The sequence below is a fragment of the Mauremys reevesii genome, linkage group 7 (genome assembly GCF_016161935.1).
Source record: "Mauremys reevesii isolate NIE-2019 linkage group 7, ASM1616193v1, whole genome shotgun sequence".
Taxonomy (NCBI): domain Eukaryota; kingdom Metazoa; phylum Chordata; order Testudines; family Geoemydidae; genus Mauremys; species Mauremys reevesii.
This window is the reverse complement of record NC_052629.1, coordinates 43914628-43939892: the sequence shown is the minus strand read 5'-3', so window position 1 is coordinate 43939892 and position 25265 is coordinate 43914628. Positions and strand designations below refer to the sequence as shown.

Here is a 25265-nt window from a genome sequence, read left to right as displayed (position 1 = left end):
GTCAGTCGGGAATCAATTTGGAGTGGGCAAGTCTACTGTGGGGGTTGCTGTGATCCAAGTAGCCAATGCAATCATTGACATTCTGTTATCAAGAGTAGTGACTCTGGGAAATGTGCAGGTCATACTGGATGGCTTTGCTGCAATGGGGTTCCCTAACTGTGGTGGGGCGATAGACGGAACACATATCCCCAACTTGGCACTGGACCACCTTGCCAACCAGTACATAAACCGCAAGGGGTACTTCTCAATGGTGCTAAAAGCAGTGGTGGATTACAAGGGACGTTTCACCAACATCAGCGTGGGATGGTGGGGAAAGGTGCATGACACTTGCATATTTAGGAACTCCGGGATGTTCGAGCAACTGCAAGAAGGGGCTTATTTCCCAGACCAGAAAATTACTGTTGAGGATGTTGAAATGCCCATAGTTATCCTTGGGGACCCCTTGCTCCTGGCTCATGAATCCTTACACAGGCCGCCTGGACAGTAGTAAGGAGCAGTTCAACTATAGGCTGAGCAAGTGCAGAATGGTGGTAAATGTGCCTTTGGATGTTTAAATGCTTGCTGGCACAATTTACTGACTCGGTTAGACCTCAGCGAAACCAATATTCCTATTGTTATTGGTGCTTGCTGTGTGCTCCATAATATTTGTGAGAGTAAGGAGGAGACGTTTATGGCGGGGTGGGAGGTTGAGGTAAATTGCCTGGCATCCGATTTTGAGCAGCCAAACACCAGGGCAATTAGAAGAGCACAGCAAGGTGCACTGCGCATCAGAGAGGCTTTGAAAGCCAGTTTCATGACTGGCCAGGCTTCAGTGTGACTATTGTGTGTGTTTCTCCTTGATGCAAACCCGCCCCCTTTGTTGATTTTAATTCCCTGTAAGCCAACCACCCTCCCCCCCTTCAAAATAAAGTAACTATTGTTTTGAAACTATGCATTCTTTCTTTATTAATTTTTAAAAAATGAGATAATGGACAAGGCAGCCCAGGTAGGGTGGGGGAGGAGGGAAGGACAAGGCCACATTTTTTATTGTAGCCACACTAAAAATCAAACTGTTTGAATTACAGCCTTCTGTTGCTTGGGCCATCCTCAGAGTGGAGTGGCTGGGTGCCTGGAGCCTCCCCGCCCACATTCTTGGGCATCTGGGTGAGGCGGATATGGAACTTGGGGAGGAGAGCAGGCAGTTATACAGTGGATTCAGCGGGGGTCTGTGTTCTTGTTGGCTTTCCTGCAGCTCCAACAGACACTTCATCATGTCCATTTGCTCCCCCAACAGACGCTTCATCATGTCCATTTGCTCCCCCATTAGCCTCAGCATTGCGTTCTGCCTCTGCTCTTCGCGCTCACTTAATTCTTTCCTGGACTCTGCCACTGAATGCCTCCATGCATTAAGCTGTGCCGTATCAGTGCGGGGGGACTGCATGAGTTCAGAAAACATGTCATCGCGAGTGCGTTTTTTCGCCTTCTAATCTGTGATAACCTCAGGGATGGAGATGATATGGGGAGCGTATGGGGAAACATTTGCACTTGGGGGGAGATAAAAAGGGAGAGTAAAATTTAAGATGATACATTTCTGAGAACAAAAGGGAGACTCTTTCACAGTGAATCAAGCAATTCACAGCAGACAGCACATGTGCTTGAGGTAGAAGGTCGCATTTTGCCTTTTATATTGAGCCCCTGCTGGTATGGTGACACATCACACATGGCTGGGCAACAGAATTTGGTTTCCAGGCAGCCATTGTAAGCCAAAGGGTACGAGGGTTTGGTTTCTAACGCCTTCATAACATGTGGGAATGTTTTCAAACTGCAGCACCCTCCTTTCCCAGAGCTAGCAATGGGTTGGGTTTCATATTTAAAAGGAGGGGCTGCAGTTTTTGGGTGGATGCGCAGCAGACAACTATCCTCACCCCACCACATGGCTATTCTCTGGGAAGATCCCTTCACCCCTCCCCCCTGCCGTGTGGCTATTCTCTGGGATGATCCCTTTTAGCCAAGCACAAATAGCCCAGCATGAACAGGGTCCTTTTACTGTTCCCTTACAAAAATTCCCTTATTTCAACCAGGTGACCAAGAATGATATCACTCTACTGAGGCTAACACAGAAAGATATAGACCGAATGTTGCTTGAATGCAACCAAAACCCAGGGCCATTCACTGCAAATCTTTCTGCTGCAATGATTCCAGAATACTTGCTACTGGCTTGGCATGGTAAAGTGTCCTACCGTGGAGGATGAAATAAGACAGCCCTCCCCAGAAACCTTCTGGAAAGGCTTTCAGAGTACCTCCAGGAGAGCTTCGTGGAGATGTCCCTGGAAAATTCCCACTCCATCCCCAGACATGTGAACAGACCTTTCCAGTAGCTGTACTGGCTGTGAATGCATCCCAAGTCTTCAGGGCAAATCAAACATTAATCACTATTGCTTTTAAACCCTGTACTGTAGTTACAAATGTGCACTCACCAGACGTGCCTTCTCTGGCTTCAGGATCAGGGATCCCACCTTGGGAGGGTATTGGCTCCAGGGTGAAGAAAAGTTCCTGGCTGCTGGGGAGAATGGATTCACCGCTTGCCTGCTGCGCATTCTTCTGCTCCTCCTCCTCCTCTTCCTCATCCACAAAATCCTCCTCCCTGTTGCGTGAGACTCCCCCCTTGCAGGTGTCCACAGACAGTGGTGGGATAGTAGTAGGTTGCCCCCTAGAATGGCATGCAGCTGGTCATAGAAGCGGCATGTATAGGTCTCTGACCTGGAGTGACCGTTTGCCTCCTTTGTCTTTTGGTAGGCTTGCCTGAGCTCCTTAACTTTCACACAGCACTGCTGTGTGTCCCTGGTGTAGCCTCTGTCCAACATGCCCTGTGAGATTTTGGCAAATATATTTGCATTTCTTCTTTTTGATTGGAGTTCGGCCTGCACAGATGCTTCTCCCCATACAGCAATCACATCCAATGTCTCCCTTTCGGTCCATACTGGAGCTCGTTTGCGATTCTGGGGGGACTGCATGGTCACCAGTGCTTCCGCCATGCTGACCAAACAGAAAATGAAATTCAAAAGTTCCGGGGCTTTTCCTGTGTACCTGGCTAGTGCATCAGAGTTCAAAGTGCTGTCCAGAGCAGTCACAATGGAGCCCTCTGGGATAGCTCCCAGAGGCCAATACCATCAATTTGGGTCCCACTACTCCAAATCTGACCCAGCAAGATCGATTTTAGCACTACTCCCCTCGCCGGGGAGAAGTACAGAAGTTGATTTTAAGAGCCCTTTAGGTCGACGGAACGGGGTTGGTTGTGTGGACGCAGTAATTTTTAAATTGACCTAACACGGCTAAATTTGACCTAACCCCGTAGTGTAGACCAGGCCTGAGGGTATGTCTACACATAAAACCACTACCGCAGCACAGCTGTGCCTCTGTAGCCCTTCAAAGAAGACACTACTTACACCAACAGAGAATTCTCCCATCAACCTAGCACTGTCTACATCCGGGGTTAAGTTGATTTAACTGTATTGCTCAGGGGTGTGAATACCGACCTAATATTCTAGGTGTAGAATAGGCCAGAAACAGACAGACAGACAGACAGCTGAACACATGGTGTTAACCCTGGAAGAAACCTGTGGAGAGGTTTGAGTCAGCGGTGTAGGCTGAAAAATATGCCCTTGATGCTACAAGCAAAAGAATCTGTTTCCTGCTGTTGGATTCCTTTTCATTCAGAGACACAGGACTTTGTACATTCTTTGTAAATAAACAAAACTGCATCAAAGAAATACCGGGCTATCACCAATTTCTGCTCCCATCTGGAATACCCCCAGGGCCCCAAATTGACTGAGGTTAAATAAATAAATAAATAAATAAATAAATAAAAGGACAACATTACTGTATTTGAGGAAATAAAATGTAATTTAGGCTTGAAACTAGGTGAAGGTTTCTAACCATCAGATAAGTGAAATTCTGAAAAAGCTTTCTAAGGGGAGCAGTGGCAGGGGAGGAAATTAAAAAAAAAAAGAGTATAACTGGCTTAAAGACTCAGCTTGATAAATTATGGATGAGATTGCCTACAATGGCATGTGGCCCATCGGCGACTGCCAGTAGCAAAAATCCCCAATGGCCAGAGATGGGACACTAGATGGGGAGGGCTCTGAGTTACCTGGAAAAGAATTATCTGTGGTATCTGCCTGGTAGGTCTTTCCCACATGCTCAGGGTCTAACTGATTGCCAACCCCAAATATAGCAGAGACCCTGGGATAGTTTTGCTTTCCTCTGCAGCATGGGGCACAGGTCACTTGCAGGTTTAAATTAGTGTAAATGGTGAATTCTCTGTAACTTGAAATCTTTAAATCATTATTTGAGGACTTCAGTAACTTAGCCAGAAAATAGGAATCTATTTCAAGAGTGGGTGAGGCCTGCAACGTGCAGGAGGTCAGACTAGAGGATCACAATGGTCCCTTCTGACCTTAAATTCTATGAGTCTAAGCATATTAAAGACTAATGGCATCACATTAAGACTACAGAATCACTATTAAACTGTATAACATGTTTTTAAGTACAGAATTTGCAGAATTTTTTTTTAAACTGACATCTTCAATTGTGCAGTATCTACAAATAACATCTACTGGATAATCTTCAGCCTGGTGAGTGCTAAACTAATCTCAGAGAGACAAAACCAAAGAACCAAGGACATTATTTCACCACAATGATATACTTTTTATTTTAAAGAACAAACTTCAGTAAATGGGAAAGGCAATTTGCATTTTAGAGATAGACACACTAACAAAAATTATATGTATAACTGAATTCCTTAAAGCACCTGGTTTATTCACAGTGGGTACTGTACTTACTTTCTTTACGAACATCATTAAGTGCTGCATTAAGTTCCTCCTTAAATACAATGGCTTCCTTAGCAATTTTCTCTCCTTTGTCCAATAGATTCCAAGTGGCTTTTTCCACAGAAGCTAAGAGGACACGGGCTCTTTTGGAACATCCTTTTTTCTTATTAGAAGGGGTTTGTGGACAATTCACTAATGTGGTAACCTAAAATTTAAAAATAAATAAATGAGTGTCTTAAATTCTGCAGCCAATAGACTAATATTGCTTTTAGTTATTTAAAATTAACAACAAAATAATGAACAGCCCTAGGAGTGAGCAGATACTTCAAAAACAAAGAGCCACACCCAACAAGATATTGTTAGACTCGACAATTTTTTTAATCTCAGTGTCTGACTTTTGAAATTCTCCCAGATATATTACCTTCATTTCATAGGGTTCAAAACAAAGCTGATAGAATATCATTGTTGCCATTCTGACCCATCTTATTACCATTGCTCTAAAATTCTTATCCTGTTTCCTATAAAATGTCATAATGACATAAAAATTAAAAGTGTATTTACAAAATCCTCAGTAACAGCAGGAAGCATAACTCTCAGTTTCACTTCCATTGCTCCCACAATCCCTTTTGGCTACTCCCCCTACCATCTCTCAAGCAGGGACAGAAAGAGCTTCCACAGTATGCAATGGGTGCAGACCCATCTCTCCAAATTTTTCCCCTAATGTAGGGCAGAATCACAATGGACAGGATTTAGCCCAAAATAATTCAATGTTTTTGCAAATCATTTAAGATGTGCATAATGTTTGTTTGGAATCTAGGTTAGAGCATAATCATCTAAACTGTTTTTAAATCATGCATTTTAATGAGCATAAGCAAGCTATTTTCATGTAGCTTCCCACTCTACATTCCACATCTATTGAACACAACCTCCACACTCCATCATAAATTTTTCTAACAAAGTATTTTCTGATGCATTACAATGGCTGTCACACTAATAGTGCATTCTAAAGAGTTTTTTTTTTAAAAAAAGGGAAGTATTGTAGATTTAACAAACATCAAAAGATATTTTCACTAATGATGTTTTGAATTCTTTATTATTCTTCTAGTTCGTTATGCTGTGCCAGCAGATCTTTAGTATAGTTTAAAATTCAGGTTAAACTCTAGTTCAGGCAGCTATAGTGCTTGTTGTTTGATATGAGGCAGTATGTCAAAGGGTGCATAATAAAGATAAAACCACCCATCCGCTTCATTGGACAGGAAACTTGATTGGACAGCTGTGTGGAAGGCAGATGCAGGGTGGGGAGAGGACATGTCCAGGAAGCAGGTACTGGCCCCTCCTTCTCCATAGGTTCTCTGCCTCCGATTGGGCAGGCAAGGGTAGATGGAAGCTGATTGGCCCTTAGCTCCTCCCCCTTCAGTAATTTAAACAATTTTCCAGGTCTTTGGAGCCTCTTGTTCCATTCATAAATGCTGGAACTAGGGGTGCTGAAGGTGCTGCTGCACCCCTGGCTTGAAGTGGTTTCCATCATATACAGGGTTTACAGTTTGGTTCAATTGCTCTCCACACCTCCACAATACAAATTGTTCCAGCACCCATGGAACTTCCATTGAGGATGCCCCACCCTGCCCCTTTCTCCCTCCCTTTGCAGTATATGAGCTGTGTTTTCAAGATGTTGCATGTCTGCCTGATTGCTTTTTTGGGGTCAGGAAGGAATTTTTCCCATTAGGCTCAAACTAGCAGAGATCTACTGTGTTTTGTCATCTTCCTGGCAGCATCTATCAGGCACAGCTCCGAGGAATAAGACTTTAAAATACCATTAGTAACTGGTGATATTGTTTAGCTTGTCATAGCTTGAGGTCAGTGTTCAGTGTGGATAAAGGCCATGCCCAGAGGTAAAGAGAGACCTGGTATTTCATTAGTGGGCCTTATGCCTATGGGAGAAAGGGAGTCCTGACATCTTTGCAGACCTGTGGTACACTTTGTTCCTCGTGCAGGGAGGAGAATGAAACTATTCAGATGAACTAACTGAATCCTAGAGATAGTCCAGGGAGGGTCTACTCACAGTTATGGGTTATACGGTAGGAGTCCTATAACCCATTTTACTGACCCACTTAAATGCCTAGCATGAGAGAGTTGGGGGAGGTAGGGCAGAGGCACCTCCTCCCCAGAGTTACGCTAACAAAATTCCAGCCTGCCACATAAATTCATTCCTATGTCTGTCTCCCTTCAACTGCATATCCTGATCAAGACCCTGATCAAGATCTGGTGGTATACAGGCTTTTATTCAGAAGTTCACACGGTTTCGTGTCCTGCTGGATCAGTGCCTAATAGAGGGTCTTCAACAGATCCTCAGGAAAGCATTTCCATAACCAGTCCTTGAAACAAGGAAGTCTTGACCCCTGCCTCATTCAAATGGAATTTTGGGACAGAGAACAAAGACAAGCTGGCACCTGACCTCAACTATTTTGGAGAGTCATGCAGGAGACATGTCAAGTCTAGATTATTAAAAAGAGTTTTCTTTAGATTGATGAGCGCAGCCTCAGTTCAAACTTCAATAGAAAGAAATCAAATTATTTACTTCACATAAACCAGCCAGCTGGTGGAATATGCACTGAAAGCAACAGTCTAAATAACTTACTTTAGAAATCCTAAAATGTTATTTTCAGGGGATTCAATATACAGCCACAAGGACCATATTTTGTTAAGAGCCAGTTTCACAGTTTATAGGCTGATATTTCCAATGTGGAAGGCAGCAAACTTAATGTTAAAGACTAGCATGCAAGCCTGAATGATTTAAGTCCTGAGAGAAAACACCATTTCACCTAAATGAAAAGCAGGATGGATTTAAAGAAATATGGTTACTTGCCATTCTCAGAAATTTATTACTAGTACATTTTGTTTATTTTAATTTTCACTGCATTCAGATGTGTGTAATGTACCTTTACACACATGTGATAGTTGTTTAATGTGTTTTGTACAATTAAAAAAAAGTCAAACAGAAATAAAAAACAAACAATAAAAATACGATACTCATTCCAGTAGATGAAAGCTTATACCTGCAGGACCCTGCATCTTCAGGATCTCTGCCAGGAACATCAGAAGATAAAATATAATGCATTCATTTCCATAGAAATGGGCTCAATATTATTTCTTTGAGGCAGACTCTGATCTAAAATACCCATCACAATTTGATAAAAAGTTCTTGGCTCACATAGGTTAGGAAATATAAAAATAATATTGAAAGATGTGTAATGAAGATGCTGAATGAGGGATGCAACTTGCACAGGGATAGCTGAACTGTGTAGTGGCATCATACTAGGTTTGCTCCTTTTGCTACATCATTAATACAGCTAGCAGTGGAAGGGTACAGTACCCAGACAAAATGCTAGCATAATAGCACATGCTATCAGATAAAGTATGATCCCATTTATCCAGTCCATGCTCAGACACAGCTCCCAGTTAATTAAACACTGTCACATCCTCCTGCACCCCAGTGGCAATGTACACCAAGCATGTTTTCCAACACTCAGTGAAAACCTTGATTTTCAGAAGGTATTCAGTATATCTGGAGAAAAAGAATTATACTACAGATTCAAACTTCATTCCTGAGATTCTCACACTATGTACCTCCAAGCTGCAAATGTCAAGCAAATTGTCTTTGCTTTTCATTTCCAGATTTCATCTAAAAGATTCTGGGTTAGGCCAGAGGCTGGATGTTCTTGATTTAAGGGTCCATGTGTACCCAACACAGGCTCTGAATAGGATAATATGGGCCTCAGAAGCCAAATCAACATATCAAACTGCACCTGCAGAATGGGCCAGTTGGAACTGGGGAGCCTCTCACTGTTCGAAAGAATAAAGCCTTTGTTTTGAGCTGCCTAGTGGCAAGGGCCGTACAGCTTGCCTATACTTTCAAACACTAACAGTCCTTTCTGTAATTCAGATGTCTGGAGAAAACAAAGAAGTACTGCCCATATAAATTGTGGTTAATAGTTTTTTGCCACTCTTAAGACAGGTCTGCACTACAGAATTACTTCAGCATAACCACGTCGCTCAGGGGTATGAAAAATCCACATCCCGTGCAATGTAGTTATACTGACCTAAGCACGGGTCTAGACAGCATTATGTCAGCAGGAGAGCTTCTCTCACTGACATATCTACTGCCTCTCATGGAGGTGGATTAACTATGTCTACGGAAGAGCTCTCCTGTCAGCATAGAGTGTCTCCATTAAAGCACTATAGCGGCATCAGTGCGAACTGTGCCAATGCAGTGTTTTAAGTGTAGACCTGCCCTTACAGTGCACTTATGCTACACAGAACTAAAGACAACTCCCCTATTACTAATACACTTCCATTGGCCCTTCCATCCAAAAGGAGGAACCCTAAGCTACAAATGTGTTGTGACAATCAGAGGCCAGACACCCCAAGGGGATAACAGAACATTTAATCAGCCCAAAAAAGCAGTTAAACCAACTGACGCCATACAGTGTTATTGTACTATAAAATATATCAAGTGAGGTCTTTTGTGAAAGCTTGTAATGCTCTGAACTTGGCCATTATGACATATGTATACAGATTGTCATTTTGTGTATTTAGAAAACTGTGCTCAAACTGTGCTGCAACTTCAGCTACATCTCACAGCAAGGTGGTGAGCAGTCAAGCAGGAAGGGGCACCTACCAAGCCACTTGTTCACATCAAACTGGCTTCAAGTAACTATCCCCATTGTCCAACCCAGGAAGAGACATTAATGGAAAGACACCGAGATAATTTGAAATTGAAAAGAAGATCCGAGCTTCCAAGTTGTGGGGAATTTTCCACTTTGATTAACCACGAGTCACCATGGACAAAGAGAAAAAAAAATAAGTCTTTTAAAAGCAGGCTTGGAACTGAAGTTTTTTATCCAGAACTTGGAGGACAGTCTCAAAGTGGCAGGCTGTCTGTGAATGCTGAATGCCTTCTATAGCTAGGGGGTATGCTGGGAAAGACAATAAATGACTCTTACTAGAAATATGAAAACGTAAAGCCTGATGTTGCATCTTTGTGTTTATTTTCTGTGTAACTTGTGCTTCCCTTTAATAAAAATATCAAAGATGAAATAGTAAGTATGCTTTATTTTTATCTCAAGCAGGTGTCTGGTGTGCAAACTGCGCAGAGCATGTGTGCCAAAGGGAGCTGATAACTGTGATGCTGATTTCATGTCTTCAGAGTTGATATACCAGGGGAGAATGGTCCAAGAGTCTTTTCAGTAAAAGAATAAGCAGGCCTGAGAACCACAACACCAAATATACTTGACCCTTCCCTGTCCCCTGCACACCTATTCTTTTTCCCTCCAGGCATATCCCCAATCTGCTGCCTCTTTAGTTGTAGTGAGACTGCTGTTCTCTGTCTGGTGAGCACTCTTCTGGGGAGCACTATGGGCATGCTCTTTCCCAGGCCCAGCAGGAGAGATGCCTTCACATAAATGGACAAGAGAGAAAACTCAACTGAGCTTCAACAAAACAATGAAACTGGATATACACCTAATGTTGTCAAATGAACACAATGAACAAACTGAAAGGAGAGTTTTCCATTAAACTCCTGCAGTTACAGTAATCTTAAATACAACAAATCTTGAAACAATAATAGGTACAACACTTTCAGATGAAGACAGTTTACATGTTGATGGGATCTCTTTAAAGGAAGGCTGCAGAAAAAAAAGGGGGGGGATTTGAAGAATTTGGCAAATACTTTCCAAACCCCAGAGTTCAGGGTTTTTAAGTGGATTGTACACCCACAATCCTCACATGCCTATAAGCAAAATAATAAGAATACCATTTAGGTCAGCAATTACCTGAAATCAATGTTGCCTTTGGTGCTACATATATTAATCAACAAAGTTATTTATTATGAAGCCTACTTGGGGAGTTCACAAATGGCATGTCACTGAGAGTGCATCCCAGCTTTATGATTCAGCAACCTTTAGAACCTAAAAAGCCTATATAAAATATTTCTTGAAGGCCATCAGCCTATTCAATCTGACAGTAGAGTCAGACTTTATAGTGCTTGTGAATTAGGCAAAAAATGCAACACTCATCAACTGAGCTTTTACCTATAAAGACACAAAGGTGCAGATATGATCTAGATTGGACCACTTTCACAGACTGCATCTAGCAGTGTGGCCTACCTTTTACAGATTATACAATAAATAGAAGTAAAAAAAATGCAACTCTGCATAAAACTAAGTTTCTTCCCCCCTTACATTGCCAAGCACAGATATGGGGGGGGGCGCAGAGTGAGGACAGCCAGCTTCATCAATATTACTGAACATGCTCAGTACAAGCCAAGCAGCAAATCTGGGAGGAGTGTGACCCTGCATGCCCCGCCCCCATGTATCACCTCTTTTACCCAGTGAGACTTTTTAAAGCGATTAAGTGCATATGCATATAGTTACAATAAAAAAATTTAATTGCTGGGAAAAAGATTGTCTAATCCTTTGGAGGAATTTATTGCAGATAGATGCAACTGTGAAAGTTATCACACAGAGTAAATGGAATTGGATGACTAAAATGTATCATGCACAATTACCTCCTGATTTACCTATGTACTGGGGGAAAACTTTTAGATTGAAGAGAAATCAAAGCTTAAAATGAAGAATAAGGAAACTATTAAAAGAACAGGCTAAAGATTTATGAACAAATGAATCTGGAAGTCAGACAGTGACGTAAGTCACTATCAATTAGTGTACAGATTATATGTAAAGGCAGTAAGTAACCTGGAACATTCTGCACTCAACACTTTAAGGAATATAACAAAACAATGGAAGCTATACTAAGGAATAAATGCAGAGAGATTAACAACGAATATTCGCTATAGCGAAATAATGACGATTTTTCATAACTTTCTTTTAAGATTAATGTTGATCTGGAATCTGTAATGGAAGATACTAACTTCAGACAGAATCAAAGCCTTAGAATGTTTATTTTATTTATTCATTATTGGTGACTAAGAATAAGTTAGTATTATTTTGAATTAGCCTGGTCACCTTGTGATCATACTCTGCATTGACCAAAGATACTACTTTTAGGGAAACTGCCAAAGGAAACTATTGTAGAGTCATCTAGAAAAAAAATATGTTTCTGTTCTGCTCTAGATCCACCTTCTACCTCCCTCAGAACCTTCACCTTTATTCAGACACACACTTCCACCACAACTGGAGTCACAACATAGGATCTGCACCAATAAATTCAACAGGTTGTTTCTATTTCAATCAACGTTGGGGCATTTTTACTTTCAGGCACAAAGGTTTGGATCCTCCAAAGGGATGAGCATCCTCAACTGCCTTTTAAGACAAGTGACACCTCAAAGGGCTGTAATACAAACATTAAGTACCAATGTAAAATAATGAGTCACCAATGTGTCCATGATAAAAATGTTGAGGTCCGTGGTAATTTTTCAAGAAACATTGAATGACATAACCCTCTTCTCCCCCGCTCCCCGTCCATCACTAAGTAAGATAACTTTCTCAAGTGTCCGTCACGCAACATAGTGCCAACCCCTGAAAATAATCTATTTGACTAGAGTATGAGGGTCTGATCCAAAGCCTGTTGACAGAGGCCACACATGGAGGGGCACACTGGGTCACATGTCACCTCCCCCCCCCCGCCCCCAAGATTCGCTGCTTGGCTTATACTGAGCATGGTCAGTAACATCTGCTGAAGCTGCTGCCCTCACTATCGGCAGGCACAGGTTGTCTCGGCTTGTTGAAGTCAATGGGGGAGGGGAGGGTCTTTCATTGAATTCAACAGGCTATAGATCAGGCCCTATGGAAGGATTATGTTCTAATAGTCAGCAGGAGCAGAACAACAAATGAACAGTATAGCACTGTGACAAGAAGTTTGCTCTGCAGTGGTAACAAATTTTGAAAGAAAGTGATGTGCTGACATGGCTGTGCTATATGTAACTGACTAGAAGTGTCATTAGGGGCCACCTCTTGCACACCCCCTCATGGCCTCAGGGCAGCCCTGCAAGCAGACCCTGCCTCAGTTTCCCCCTTCAAGGCCTTTCTTCAATAACTCTCAACCCTGTTGTCCTTTCACACCCCTTTTCAGGTTCTGGTTTATTTAACAAACATTTAAAATCCATCCATTTACTTCATTATCAGGTCACTCTGAGGCCTTTCCTGCCTGTAGTCTCATTCCTCAAGTCCCAAGTTTCCTCTACCGGAGCCTACTCACTCCCAGCAACCTCTGTACTCTATTCTAGTCTCCCTAAGAATCCCCTCCTCTCTCTAGCTTACTGCTGCTCTTCATAAGGCAGGGGTAGGCAACCTATGGCACGCGTGCCAAAGGCGGCACACAAGCTGATTTTCAGTGGCACTCACACTGCCCAGGTCCTGGACACTGGTCTGGGGGCTCTGCATGTTAAGAAGCTTCATTTAAAATTAAATTAAACATTTTAAAAACCTTATTTAGTTTAGTTATATATTATAGACTTATAGAAAGACACTTTCTAAAAACATTAACGTGTATTACTGGCAAGTGAAACCTTAAATTAGAGTGAATAAATGAAGACTCAGCACACCACTTCTGAAAGGTTGCCGACTCCTGTCATAAGGTAATCAGCTGATCCCCGCTCAGGTGTGTCCCCTTAGTTACTAGGGTTGGCTGGCCCTAGCCCTCAAAGGGGCAAGCGACCCTGTTACGAAAAGCAAATGCTGCTACATCTGTGCATAAAGAAAAAAAAATTCCAAGAATAGTTTAGGATTCAGAGAAGAGGACGTATTTCATATTCCTAGCCTAATAAAGAAAGGACTACTGTTAAAAAGGGTGGTATAGTACAAGTACCTTTTTTTTTTTATACAGTCACATGCATAATCATTCTATTGCAATTCTGTCTAGGTTTTTTTCAACAAGGCATTTTCCATTGCATAGATGTAAAACAGAAAAAGAAGTTTCTTGTTTACGTGTAAACTCAACTGTGTGTGATAAAGATTTTCTCTGTAAGTGGTGAACACTTTTGGAATAACCCTAAATTTTATAGTGTGACTCTGCTTACACTTAACAGGCTCAATTTATAGAGTTGCTGAGTTTTACTAAACCATTTGGTCTATGTTTCTGTTGACAAAAAACCCTGTCAATTTAAAATAATGATTGTGCAATATACAATAATTAAATGGCAGGGATATTAGGGACTGTCAGACAGGTTCATCTAAAACAGAACATGGCACAGAATGTGAAGTCTTTTAGGTTCAGATAACTAGACTTATCTACAGATCTCAAAACCCTTCCTTTCCCCTCTGTCCATCAACTGCAACCAGGGCCACCCAGAGGGGGAGGCAAGTGGGGCAATTTGCCCCTGGCCCCACAGGGGCTCCCACAAGAATATAGTATTCTATAGCATTGCAACTTTTTTTATGGAAGGCCCCCCCGAAATTGCTTTGCCCGAGGCCCCCTGAATCCTCTGGGTGGCCCTGACTGCAACAGACTCAATTCCTTCCTTCCATGTGACATTTTATATACTGGAGCTCCACTTGTAATCTCTCTCTCCCTTCTATATTTACATATTCATTGGGTAAAAGGGTTTCAGTGGAACAGATTCTATTAGGTACAATAAAATGTGCTGCATTTGTGAGAATAGAGGAGGCTAAGTGAATTGGACTATTCCTGAGCCAGTATTGTGTATACATAGGTACAGAAGACTCAGATACAGTTTTCCCATCATTAGGTAGGAGTAAAGTAAATTCTTCCCTCGTTTCTCTCCTCTTATGAATGTCCATAATATTTCTGCAGTGCTAAAAATACCTGAATTATCAATGGTTCCAACAGCTTCTCCACTGTAAATGTCTGGATCTGAAGATCCTGAGGATCAATTTTCAATGTAACATTTGGCACTGCTGCTGACATGTCACCTGTATACAAAACAAAGATACAACAGTAAATAACAATAATTGGGACAGCAAGACTCATACTGGTATGGACTGAGGTACTTGGATAAGTGGAATGAATATCAGGGCCTAGGCTACTATGGTATGTGTGTCAACATAATATTCCTAACAAATATTTATCACCTAGAACAGTGGTTCCCAAACTGGGGTTCGCACAACATTACAAGGGGGTTGCCAGCAAAATTTCCCTAATGGCATCCAGAGGACCCCAGACATGGGAAGCAGCAGGTAGGATGCGGTTGCAGGGCAGACTTTCTACCTTTTTGTCTAGCACTTATAGCAAGAATTCTAGATTTTTACATAAATTTAAGTATTCTGGTATTGCCAAAAAAAATCCCGAGGAAGCTTTTAAACAAGAAAATTAGGTTATTTGATTTGAATGCTGCAACACCAATATATGTAAAGATACAACACAGTATGCATCGTATAGGATTACCACCACCTTAGGGTCTGCAGTCAAGCCCCAATTCAGGAAAGCATTTGAGCACATGCTTAATTTTAAGCACATGTTTAAATCCCATTGATTTTAGTGTGACTTAAGCACATGCTTAAAAACAAACACATGTTTAAGTGCCCTCTCTCCCAGCCTAAAACAGGAGGTAATAACTGTGCCAAAGCCCATGTTATATAGGTTAAAGTTGCCTCTAAGAGAAATTGGGGAGGACATTAGTCTTCACTATAAAATGGAGAAGGCTACTTCTTGTGGGAATTAATGCCCGTCAAGACATCTGTTGACATGATCATGAGCATTAAAACTTCAGCTGTCTCCCTCCCCACCTCCCACATTATTTATATTCACATAGCAATTGGGACCACTAGTCCTGGACCACAACCCCAGAGTGCTAGGCGCTGTAAAAACACGGAACAAAAAAATTTGTTCCTGCCCCATACAGCATACAATCGAAGCATGGAAGTTTGTGCAACCTAAAATCTTCTGGCAACCCTATAGAGAAAAAATATCAAAACCAGACACATCTAAAAGGTATTGCTCTCCAGTAGGACAGAATAAAACACTCATCTTTAATCTTTATTAACTCAGCAAAAAGCTCATGTGAATCTATATCTAGATTGACTTTAATGTCAATGAAAGTTTTGCCATTAAGTCAAATGGGGCCAGGATTTCAGCCCTGGACTTTAATTTAGAAACAAAACTGGCTTTGGCATGACAGCCATAAGAATGCCAAAAGTCAGGATTTCACATTAACATTGTCCTGAGGACACCACTTTACCTAGTAGCTGTGTTAAAAACTATTAAGTCTATTGCTTTATTTGCATCTTTATCACTGTCAAAATTTACGCCATTGAAAAGATGGATCAGTTCAGTACACAACAATAGGCAACAACCATTGCTGGAGGCCCTTCGTTAAAATAATTGGTAGTAGAATCAGGATATTCTTCTGTTCTGGTGGAACTCTTGTTGTTCCATTAAAGTTACATTGGTCCCCCACATTTTTGGTTCATATCTGCTATTTGAAAGTTTGAGAACAAATGACAACTATCAAAGACTACAAAAGCTGCACAAAGAGCAAACAATTTGTTTCATCCATCCTCCTAGGTTCTGTAAAGTTCTTATCCCCTTTTCATCTGTTTTTTTCCATCTCCATAAACTTGAAATTGGCTATACTGTATATGCTGAAAAACAAGGTCATTTAGATGATCCTCTTTTTCTTTTCTTTTCTTTTTTTTCATAGTTATTCACTGTTAGTGAATTTAACACTTAGAATATATTTTAAAAAACTATTTTTTCTTCTTTTAAACCAAGAACAATTCAGCAAGAGAGAAGTTTTCTCATATTCTAGGCATTTTCTAGTCTTCACTGTGACAAAGTGGACTCTCTCCATCTGCTGTCCAGTGGAGGTAGCAAGGGAACAAGATAGTTTAGTACAATGGTGCTGAACCTTAGGCCTGGTCTACACTAGGCGTTTAAATCGGTTTTAGGAGCGTAAAACCGATTTAACGCCACAACCGTCCACACTAGGAGGCACCTTATATCGATTTTAATGGCTCTTTAAATCGGTTTCTGTACTCCTGCCCGACGAGAGGAGTAGCGCTAATATCGGTATTAACATATCGGAATAGAGTTAGTGTGGCCGCAATCGACGGTATTGGCCTCCGGGAGCTATCCCACAGTGCACCACTGACCACTCTGGACAGCATTCTCAACTCGGATGCACTGGCCAGGTAGACAGGAAAAGCCCCGCGAACTTTTGAAATTCATTTCCTGCTTTGACAGTGTGGAGAGCTCATCATCACAGGTGACCACGCACAGCTCATCAGCACAGTTAACAATGCTGTCTCCTGAGAATCGAAAAAGAGCCCCAGCATGGACCGCTCAGGAGGTAATGGATCTGATCGCTATATGGGGAGATGATTCAGTGCTAACAGAACTGCGTTCCAAAAGACGAAATGAAAAAGTATTTGAAAGAATTTCTAAGGCTATGACGGATAAAGGCCACAGCAGGGACTCCGTGCAGTGCAGAGTGAAAGTTAAGGAGCTCAGACAAGCCTACCAGAAAACCAAAGAAGCAAACGGAAGGTCCGGGGCAGGTCGAAAAACATGCCGCTTCTATGCTGAGCTGCACGCAATTTTAGGGGGCTGCGCCACAAGTACCCCACCCCTGACCGTGGATTCCGAGGTGGGGGTTGTAATCTCTGCCATGTCTGAGGATTATGCAGACGGGGAAGATGAAGAGGAAGAAGAAGAGGAAGACCTCGCAGAGAGCACAGCACTCCGTGAACCCCAGCAGCCAGGAGCTTGTATCACCCTGACGGAATTACCCTGCTCCCAGCCCTCACAAGCAACTATTCCAGAGAATGACGCCCTGGAAGGGAGCTCTGGTGAGTGTACCTTTGCAAATAGCAAACAGTGTTTTTTAAGCAAGCCTTTTTTAATGATTGATTTGCCCAGAGGACTTGGGATGCATTCACAGACAGTATAGTTACTTAGAAAAGTTTGTTAACATGTCCGGGGATTGAGAGGAAATCCTCCAGGGACATCTCGATGAAGCGCTCCTGTAGGTACTCCAGAAGCCTTTGCAGAAGGTTTCTGGGCAAGGCATCCTTGTTCCGCCCACCATGGTAGGACACTTTACCATGCCATGCATGTAGCAAGTAATCAGGTATCATTGCGTGGCAAAGCATCGCAGCGTATGGTCCCGGGGACTGCTGGCATTCAAGAAGCATCTGCTCTTTATCTTGTTCTGTTATCCTCAGCAAAGTGATATCGTTCAGGATAACCTGGTTAAAAATCAGGAATTTAAGTAAGGGGGGTGGCCATTTTTCTACTGGTTTCGTGGAATGCAGCAGCTTAAAAACACTTTCCTGCACGTAGCGGCGGGGAGGAGGAGTGAAATGCCGATGATCTTTTCTGTTTGGTCACCGGTGGGTGGGGAGGGGAAGGTTGTTGATTAGCAGGAGCTAGCGTGGTATTAGCCATGCGTTGGGGGGGAGGGGTAAATCACTGAGACAGTGGCTTACCATGGCCGCATGCAAGCTGAATTCTGATGCCTGGACCTGATGTGTCTGTGAGATCTGTAAACCCAGAGCTGCAAGCGGTCACTATTAAGATGAAAAATGCGACCTTGTAGGGAAATCACATGTGCTAGGTGAATAGTGATGTTCACTGTGAAACAGTATAACCATTGTTCTGTAAAATGTATCTTTCTAAATATTTATCTCCCTCATGCAGCTGCAAATTTTTCAAGCGTCCCTCCTCCATCCCAAAGGCTAGCACAGATAAGGCGGAGGAAAAAGAAGACGCGAGATGAGATGTTCTCGGATATTATGGAAGTTACATGCAATGAAAGAGCTCATCTGAATGAGTGGAAGGACGTGGTTTCAAATTACAGGAAAGAGGCCAGTGAACGTGAGGACAGGAGGGACAACCGAGATGAGAGGTGGCGGCAGGAAGACCGGCAGGAAAATCAGCGGTGGCGGCAGGAAGATCAGCGGTGGCGGGATGCAACTCTGGGGCTGCTGCGTGATCAATCTGACATGCTCCGGCGTCTTGTGGAGCTTCAGGAACGGCAGCAGGATCACAGAGTGCCGCTGCAGCCCCTGTATAACCACCCTCCCCCCTCACCATGTTCCTTAGCCTCCTCACCCAGACGTGTAAGAACGCGTGGGGGGAGGCTCCATGCACCCGCCCACTCCACCCCCGTGGACAGCCCAACCAGAAGGATGCCGTTACTCTGAATTTTTTTTTAATGGCCTTCTCCATCCCTCCTTTCCTCCTCCGAAAGCACACCCTTACTTCTCTCCCTCTTTTTATAATGAATCAATAAAGAATTCATGCTTTTTAAATATAAGTGACTTTATTTGCATAAGTAAGCTGTACTCGAAGGGGGAGGGGGAGTTGCTTACAGGGACTGAGTCAATCAAGGGGGTTGGGTGTTCATCAACAAACACAGCAGTCACACTGTACCCTGGCCATTGATGAAGCTCGTTTTCAAAGCTTCTCTGATGCGCACCGCTTCCTGGTGTGCTCTTCTAATCTCCCTGGTGTCTGGCTGCGCGTAATCAGCGGCCAGGTGATTTGCCTCAGCCTCCCACCCCGCCATAAAGGTCTCCCCCTTACTCTCACAGAGATTATGGAGAATACAGCAAGCAGCAATAATATAGGGGACATTGGTTTGGCTGGTTTGGCTGAGGTCTGAGCGAGTCAGTAATGTGCGCCAGCGCGCCTTTAAATGGCCAAATGCACATTCCACCACCATTCTGCACTTGCTCAGCCTGTAATTGAACAGATCCTGACCACTGTCCAGGCTGCCTGTGTATGGCTTCATGAGCCATGGCATCAAGGGGTAGGCTGGGTCCCCCAGGATAACGACAGGCATTTCAACATCCCCAACTGTTATTTTCTGGTCTGGGAAGTAAGTCCCTTGCTGCAGCCGTTTAAACAGAGTAGTGCTTCTGAATACGCGAGCGTCATGAACCCTCCCTGGCCATCCCGCGTGGATGTTTGTGAAATGTCCCTTGTGATCCACCAGTGCTTGCAGCACCATTGAAAAGTACCCCTTCCGGTTTACGTACTGGGTGCCCTGGTGCTGCGGTGCCAAGATAGGGATATGGGTTCCATCTATCGCCCCCCCACAGTTAGGGAATCCCATTGCAGCAAAGCCATCCACTATGGCCTGCACGTTTCCCAGAGTCACAACCTTTCGTAGCAGCAGCTTAGTGATTGCTTTGGCTACTTGCATCACAGCAGCCCCACAGTAGATTTTCCAACTCCAAATTGATTCCCGACTGACCGGTAGCTGTCTGGCATTGCAAGCTTCCACAGGGCTATCGCCACTCGCTTCTCTACTGTGAGGGCTGCTCTCATCTTGGTATTATGGCGTTTCAGGGCAGGGGCAAGCAAGTCACAAAGTTCCATGAAAGTGCCCTTACGCATGCGAAAGTTTCGCAGCCACTGGGAATCGTCCCACACCTGCAACACAATGCGGTCCCACCAGTCAGTGCTTGTTTCCCGGGCCCAAAATCGGCGTTCAATGGATAGAATCTGCCCCATTACCATCAGGATCTCCAAAGCGCAGGGGCCCGCGGTTTGAGAGAATTCTGTGTCCACGTCCTCATCACTGTCATCGCCGCGCTGCCGTATCCGCCTCTTACTCGCCTCGGTTTGAAGGTCCTGGTTCAGCATATACTGCACGAGAGTGCGCGAGGTGTTTAAAACATCCACGATTGTGGTATGGAGCTGAGCAGGGTCCATGCTTGCTGTGCTATGGCGTCTGCACGGTTCACCAAGCAAAGCAAAAAAGGCGCGAAACGGTTGTCTGCCGCTGTCAGGGAGGGAGGGAGGGGTGAGGCTGTACCCAGAACCACCCGCGACAATGATTTTTGCCCCATCAGGCACTGGGATCTCAACCCGGAAATGCCAAGGGGCGGGGGAGGCTGCGGGAACTATGGGATAGCTATGGGATAGCTACCCACAGTGCAACGCTCCAGAAATCGACGCTAGCCTCGGACCATGGACGCACACCACCGATTTAATGTGTTTAGTGTGGCCGCGCGCACTCGATTTTATAAAATCTGTTTTACAAAACCGGTTTATGCAAATTCGGAATAGTCCCGTAGTGTAGACGTACCCTTAGTCATGAATGCTTGAAATGGCACGATTCCTGTTCTGCTGGCACGTCCCCAAATAGACTTCCATAGTCTGGGAGGGACTGATATACCTGAGGTTATGTAGCAATAAAATCAAGATGCCTTTTGATTTCAAAGTACTCTCTCTGTACAGACATCAGAAACCATCTTGTTTTCAGAGTTCAGTTTAGACTATCAGAGGAGACACCTACTATGTACACTCTCACCAACTTCACTTTTGTTCTTTCTTGTTCTGCTGCTGTTAAATCTATAATAAGAGGTCCCACTGACTGCAAATATCTGTTTGCTCTCAATATATTGAAAAAAAAATCCAAGTGCATAATGCTCTGACCCCAGGATGGATGTCCAATGTTAAAGATGGGGCTATTGCAAGCCAAGGTGGAAGGAAGTACAGATACAACAGGCATCCACAAAGATGCTGGCTGTCAACCTGTCACTTTATTTTTGGGCACTAATGCTCAGAAAAGGTTCCCTCATCACAGTATAAGTAAGTAATACAAAACTTCAAAACTTGCCTAGCATGCAGGTAAGTTACACACTACTGCTAAATTAGGGTTATTTCTGTCAATATTTGCAAGAAATCTAACAGTAATCTGGAAAATAGATTTCCATTCAGACAGTAACACAACCACTTTGCATTAGGACATCTCATACAAGTTCTAAATATTAATACAAGGTCCTTTTTGACATATTGGTATGAAAGCTAATTCTTATATCGATGAGTTTATGGCTTCTAGAAACCTATTATCAGGTAGCCAGCCATGCATGTCGACTTCTGAATTAGATTCCACATCTGAACCTACATTTGACTCCTATTTAATGCTTCTTAAGCTGCCACTCCATGATAAATCAACAAAATTGGCTTTGTATAGAAGTTAAGCCCTGGGTTCAGCCTGACCATTGAAGTCAATGGGTTCTTTCCACTGTCTGAGAAAATTCAGATTCTTCTGCTGTTTTAGCATCAGAGAATAATAACAATTTCACACCCTTGAAAGGCCTGTTTTCTTCAACCTACTGAAATTCACTTTTTTTTTTTTAGGATGGTGGGGGAACATCAGTGACCTGGCTTTCTGAAGTGTCTAACCAAAATTTCAAACTGCATTTTCATTTTAAATTAAACGACCCAGTTCACTTTTTATTATGCACAATGCTCCTGGCTTTTGCTTTGCCGCTTTGAATTTATTTCCAAGGTTGGTTTCCCAAAACTGCAAGTCCAACTTGAAGACCACCAGCGCTGTTGCAAATGGACAGTGTTAATTTTGTTCTGAATTCTTTCTTGGCAAATCTGCACATCAGTTGCAAGGGGAAGCACCTCATGCTTCTATTGTCACTTTAAAGAAATCACTGGAAGATATTTTGGTTTATTTCCTCTTTGGACATACTCACGATTTAAGTTGTTCCTAGTGGAGTCACCTTAACTCAGTCAAAATGTGGCAACACTGCTTAACTCAAAAAATACAGAAATAAAAAGCATGCTGCATCCCCCTTCACATTTACCCTCCTATAACAAATACTCAAAGTGAAATATGACTCGTCTTCATATTTTGCATATTCCTTGACAGGTTGGAGACTGTTATAAACATCCTAATTTTATTATGCCACCACTTGTTCTCATCTTCTTAAAGATTAGCTTGATCTAAAACCTTGGTTCTGAACAGTCTTGTTGAGACATGTTATAAACCAGACTCAAGTTTTGAAGCTGAGAACCATCTCTATTTGTTGTTGCAACCCCTTGCTACTACCAGTTTGTCTAATAAACTGACTGCTTAGAGCCAGATCAAATCCCTATTAAGGCAATGGTAGTCCTCCCACTGACTTCAGCAAGCTCTAGGTCTGGACTTTATATTGCTGAAATTATTGGAAAATGTGTGGCAAAATCCCCAGCACTGCTCTGAAAATCTCAATCATATATTCTAAGCTACAGTAAAACAACTTAACACTTAGAGGTTTCTTGAAAGTAGTCTTTTATAGCATGCCTCTTTCTTACAAAAAGGAATTCCTCTAAAAGTGGCTTCGATAACTGCAAAACCTTAACAAATTAGCACTAGGGTTGCTAGTTTAGGTTGGACATATTCCTGGAGGTTTCATCCCATGACAATCGTTAATAAAATATTAATTTTTAATTCCTGGAGAATCCAGAGCAATCCTGGACAGTTGGCAACCCTAGTTAGTACAGTTTTCACAGTATTGCTTAAAAGCTATTTTGAATCCCCAGCTGTGCCCCACAGAAGTATTCATAACATTCTATGTTTTCACTATCATTTTTATGTTATTAATTATTAGTATTCTTGTGGATTAGAAACATATCAAGGCAATAAAGAGGAAAGTTTAGAGGCAATCAGGGAAAATACTTAAGACACTTTCTGATATTTGTAACTTCAGGAGAACCGCTTGTGCTTGTAACTGGAGCTACATTGCCTCTTTGCTAAGCAAACAACTTTCCCAGGTGTGCATTTCTTGAGAACACTGAGATCACAGCCCATTGTTTAATAAAAACAAAATATCTACTCTAGTATAGTATGCCCTTTAGACACAGTAGGGCTCTTGGTATAAGATACTTTGATGCAAAGCTACTATAATTTGGAACTTAGATATATTAATCTATACAGAAGTCAATTTCACTAGTGTATTGCAACATCTCAGAACGTTAGACATGACTTTCAGGTGTCATGGAGATAGAGTATTTCAGTCTCAGTGGAACAAAAACCAATAACCTGCACTCATACACAACAGCATACTTTAAGCTAAGTGCTAATTTTTGTTGTGTCTTCTTATTACGAACTATGTCTAAATTGGCAAAGTTCTGCATTTCAGTGAATAAAAGAATGGAGCGTCGGGTTGGAAATAAAGAAAAGCAAGAAAGTTTACTGCAGCCTGAAGTAAAATTCAACTATAAAAATTATAATTGTTAGACAAGCTCTAAGTACAATCGGTACTCTGTAATTTAAATAAAATAATGTAATGACAGAAAGTGTCTCCAAAAATACAGCTAACCTTTCTAATATATAATCATTAGAATTTTGTTTATTGCTAAAATAACTAAGTGTACTTACAAGATAATAACATAACTCACCTATCTCAAAACAAACAGTCCACAGGCACTAAAGCAACTGTCTAAACACAAGAAAAATTGCTTAGAACTTCAGTATAACTATTATGGCTCATGGTGCTCTGTAAGCTGATGGCCTGACAAGCGCTCTAGTGTATTTCAGGATGACTGACAGGGCATAGTGGCTGCTGGTGGGGGTTGGGCATCCTTAAAGCTATATACTAATGTAGAAATATGTCAGATATAATTAAAAATGGAACAGTGTCCTTGTAATATTTTTTGAACAACTAGTGGTTATGGAATATATTTTTGCCATGACTTCTGGTGTATAGTCTCTTAATTTCCTGAATCACTATTCTTTCTTTTTCCATAGTCTGGTTATATGACAACCTCTGTTTCAATGCCATGACTCAGGCTTTCAAACTGGACAGCAAAGGAATTCATAAAGATATTAACACATTTGTAGGCTCAATTATTTTTCCCTTTCTCAGTCATATGGCATCCCATGGGACGTATTCGTTCATAAAATATATGCCTTATGCCTACTTCTATAAAGGAAGAGATGCTACAAGGAAACACTACAGAGCTTCAACCTTATACCAGTTTCACCAACAGCAAAGTAATCTGGCCGGGATGCATTTTTAATGACTATCATGTGCTTTCCTTTTTAAACCTGGAGATTATTCTCCTGAATGGATCTTTATTTCCTAGAATTTGTACCCTGAACTGATCATCTTCTAACACCTGGCTAGCCATTCTCAGCTCAGAAAATGAATGAGATTTAGTAGCAGACATCACAGTTCCATCAATCAGACACCAGAGGTTGCTTGCTGAAAGCATTATACTTGCTACATTTCATTCCTATAAATATAGGAGATTTCCTCTAAAGAAAGAGAAACAAGAGACTGGGAAAAAGCACATGAAACATCTGATCCCTCAAAAAGATGAAGCCTGGCAGAGGCATATTTAAGAGCTAACTAGTAAAATAAAACATCTTATTAATTTTAAGATTTTTATACATAGCAACATCCACTGATGTCAGCACAGCTCTGGGAACAATATTTGTTAGTCCTTCTGCTACACAATCAGCACAGCAAACAAGTCGTATTTTAGAGAAGTCATAAAAATAACTTCAATGGAGCTATACCTATTTACACCACATAAGGATCTGGTCCATTTAACATTGTCCGTTCAATCTGCTATGTTGCCTAAACCAATGGCCAATATTAGATATTTCAGGGGAAGGTGAAAAACTCCATATTCCATCTAGCTAATTATTCAGTTATGTATATAAAAAGTATTACATCCTAAAACCATTACATTTGGTTACTCCTTGTCATTAGCAAGCATTGCCTTCTAGTCAGATGGGCTATCTCAAAG

The 25265-nt window shown here is 42.2% G+C and overlaps 1 protein-coding gene across 2 annotated transcripts in view; it reads right to left on the bottom strand.

The window, feature by feature from the left end:
* Positions 1 to 25265, bottom strand: part of CTNNA3 (catenin alpha 3) — a 958387-nt gene that overhangs the window by 926149 nt on the left and 6973 nt on the right. Inside the window, exons 1-3 of one of the 2 annotated variants that reach the window (XM_039481067.1) lie at positions 23910 to 23988; positions 14589 to 14695; positions 4821 to 5013 (exon numbers count right to left, since the gene is read on the bottom strand). In XM_039481067.1, coding sequence (XP_039337001.1) covers positions 4821 to 5013; positions 14589 to 14690 — 295 coding nt within the window. In that variant the 5' untranslated portion in view covers positions 14691 to 14695; positions 23910 to 23988. Of the gene's footprint in view, positions 1 to 4820; positions 5014 to 14588; positions 14696 to 23909; positions 23989 to 25265 lie in introns of those variants that run through there. The other variant, XM_039481066.1, reaches the window with a different exon arrangement.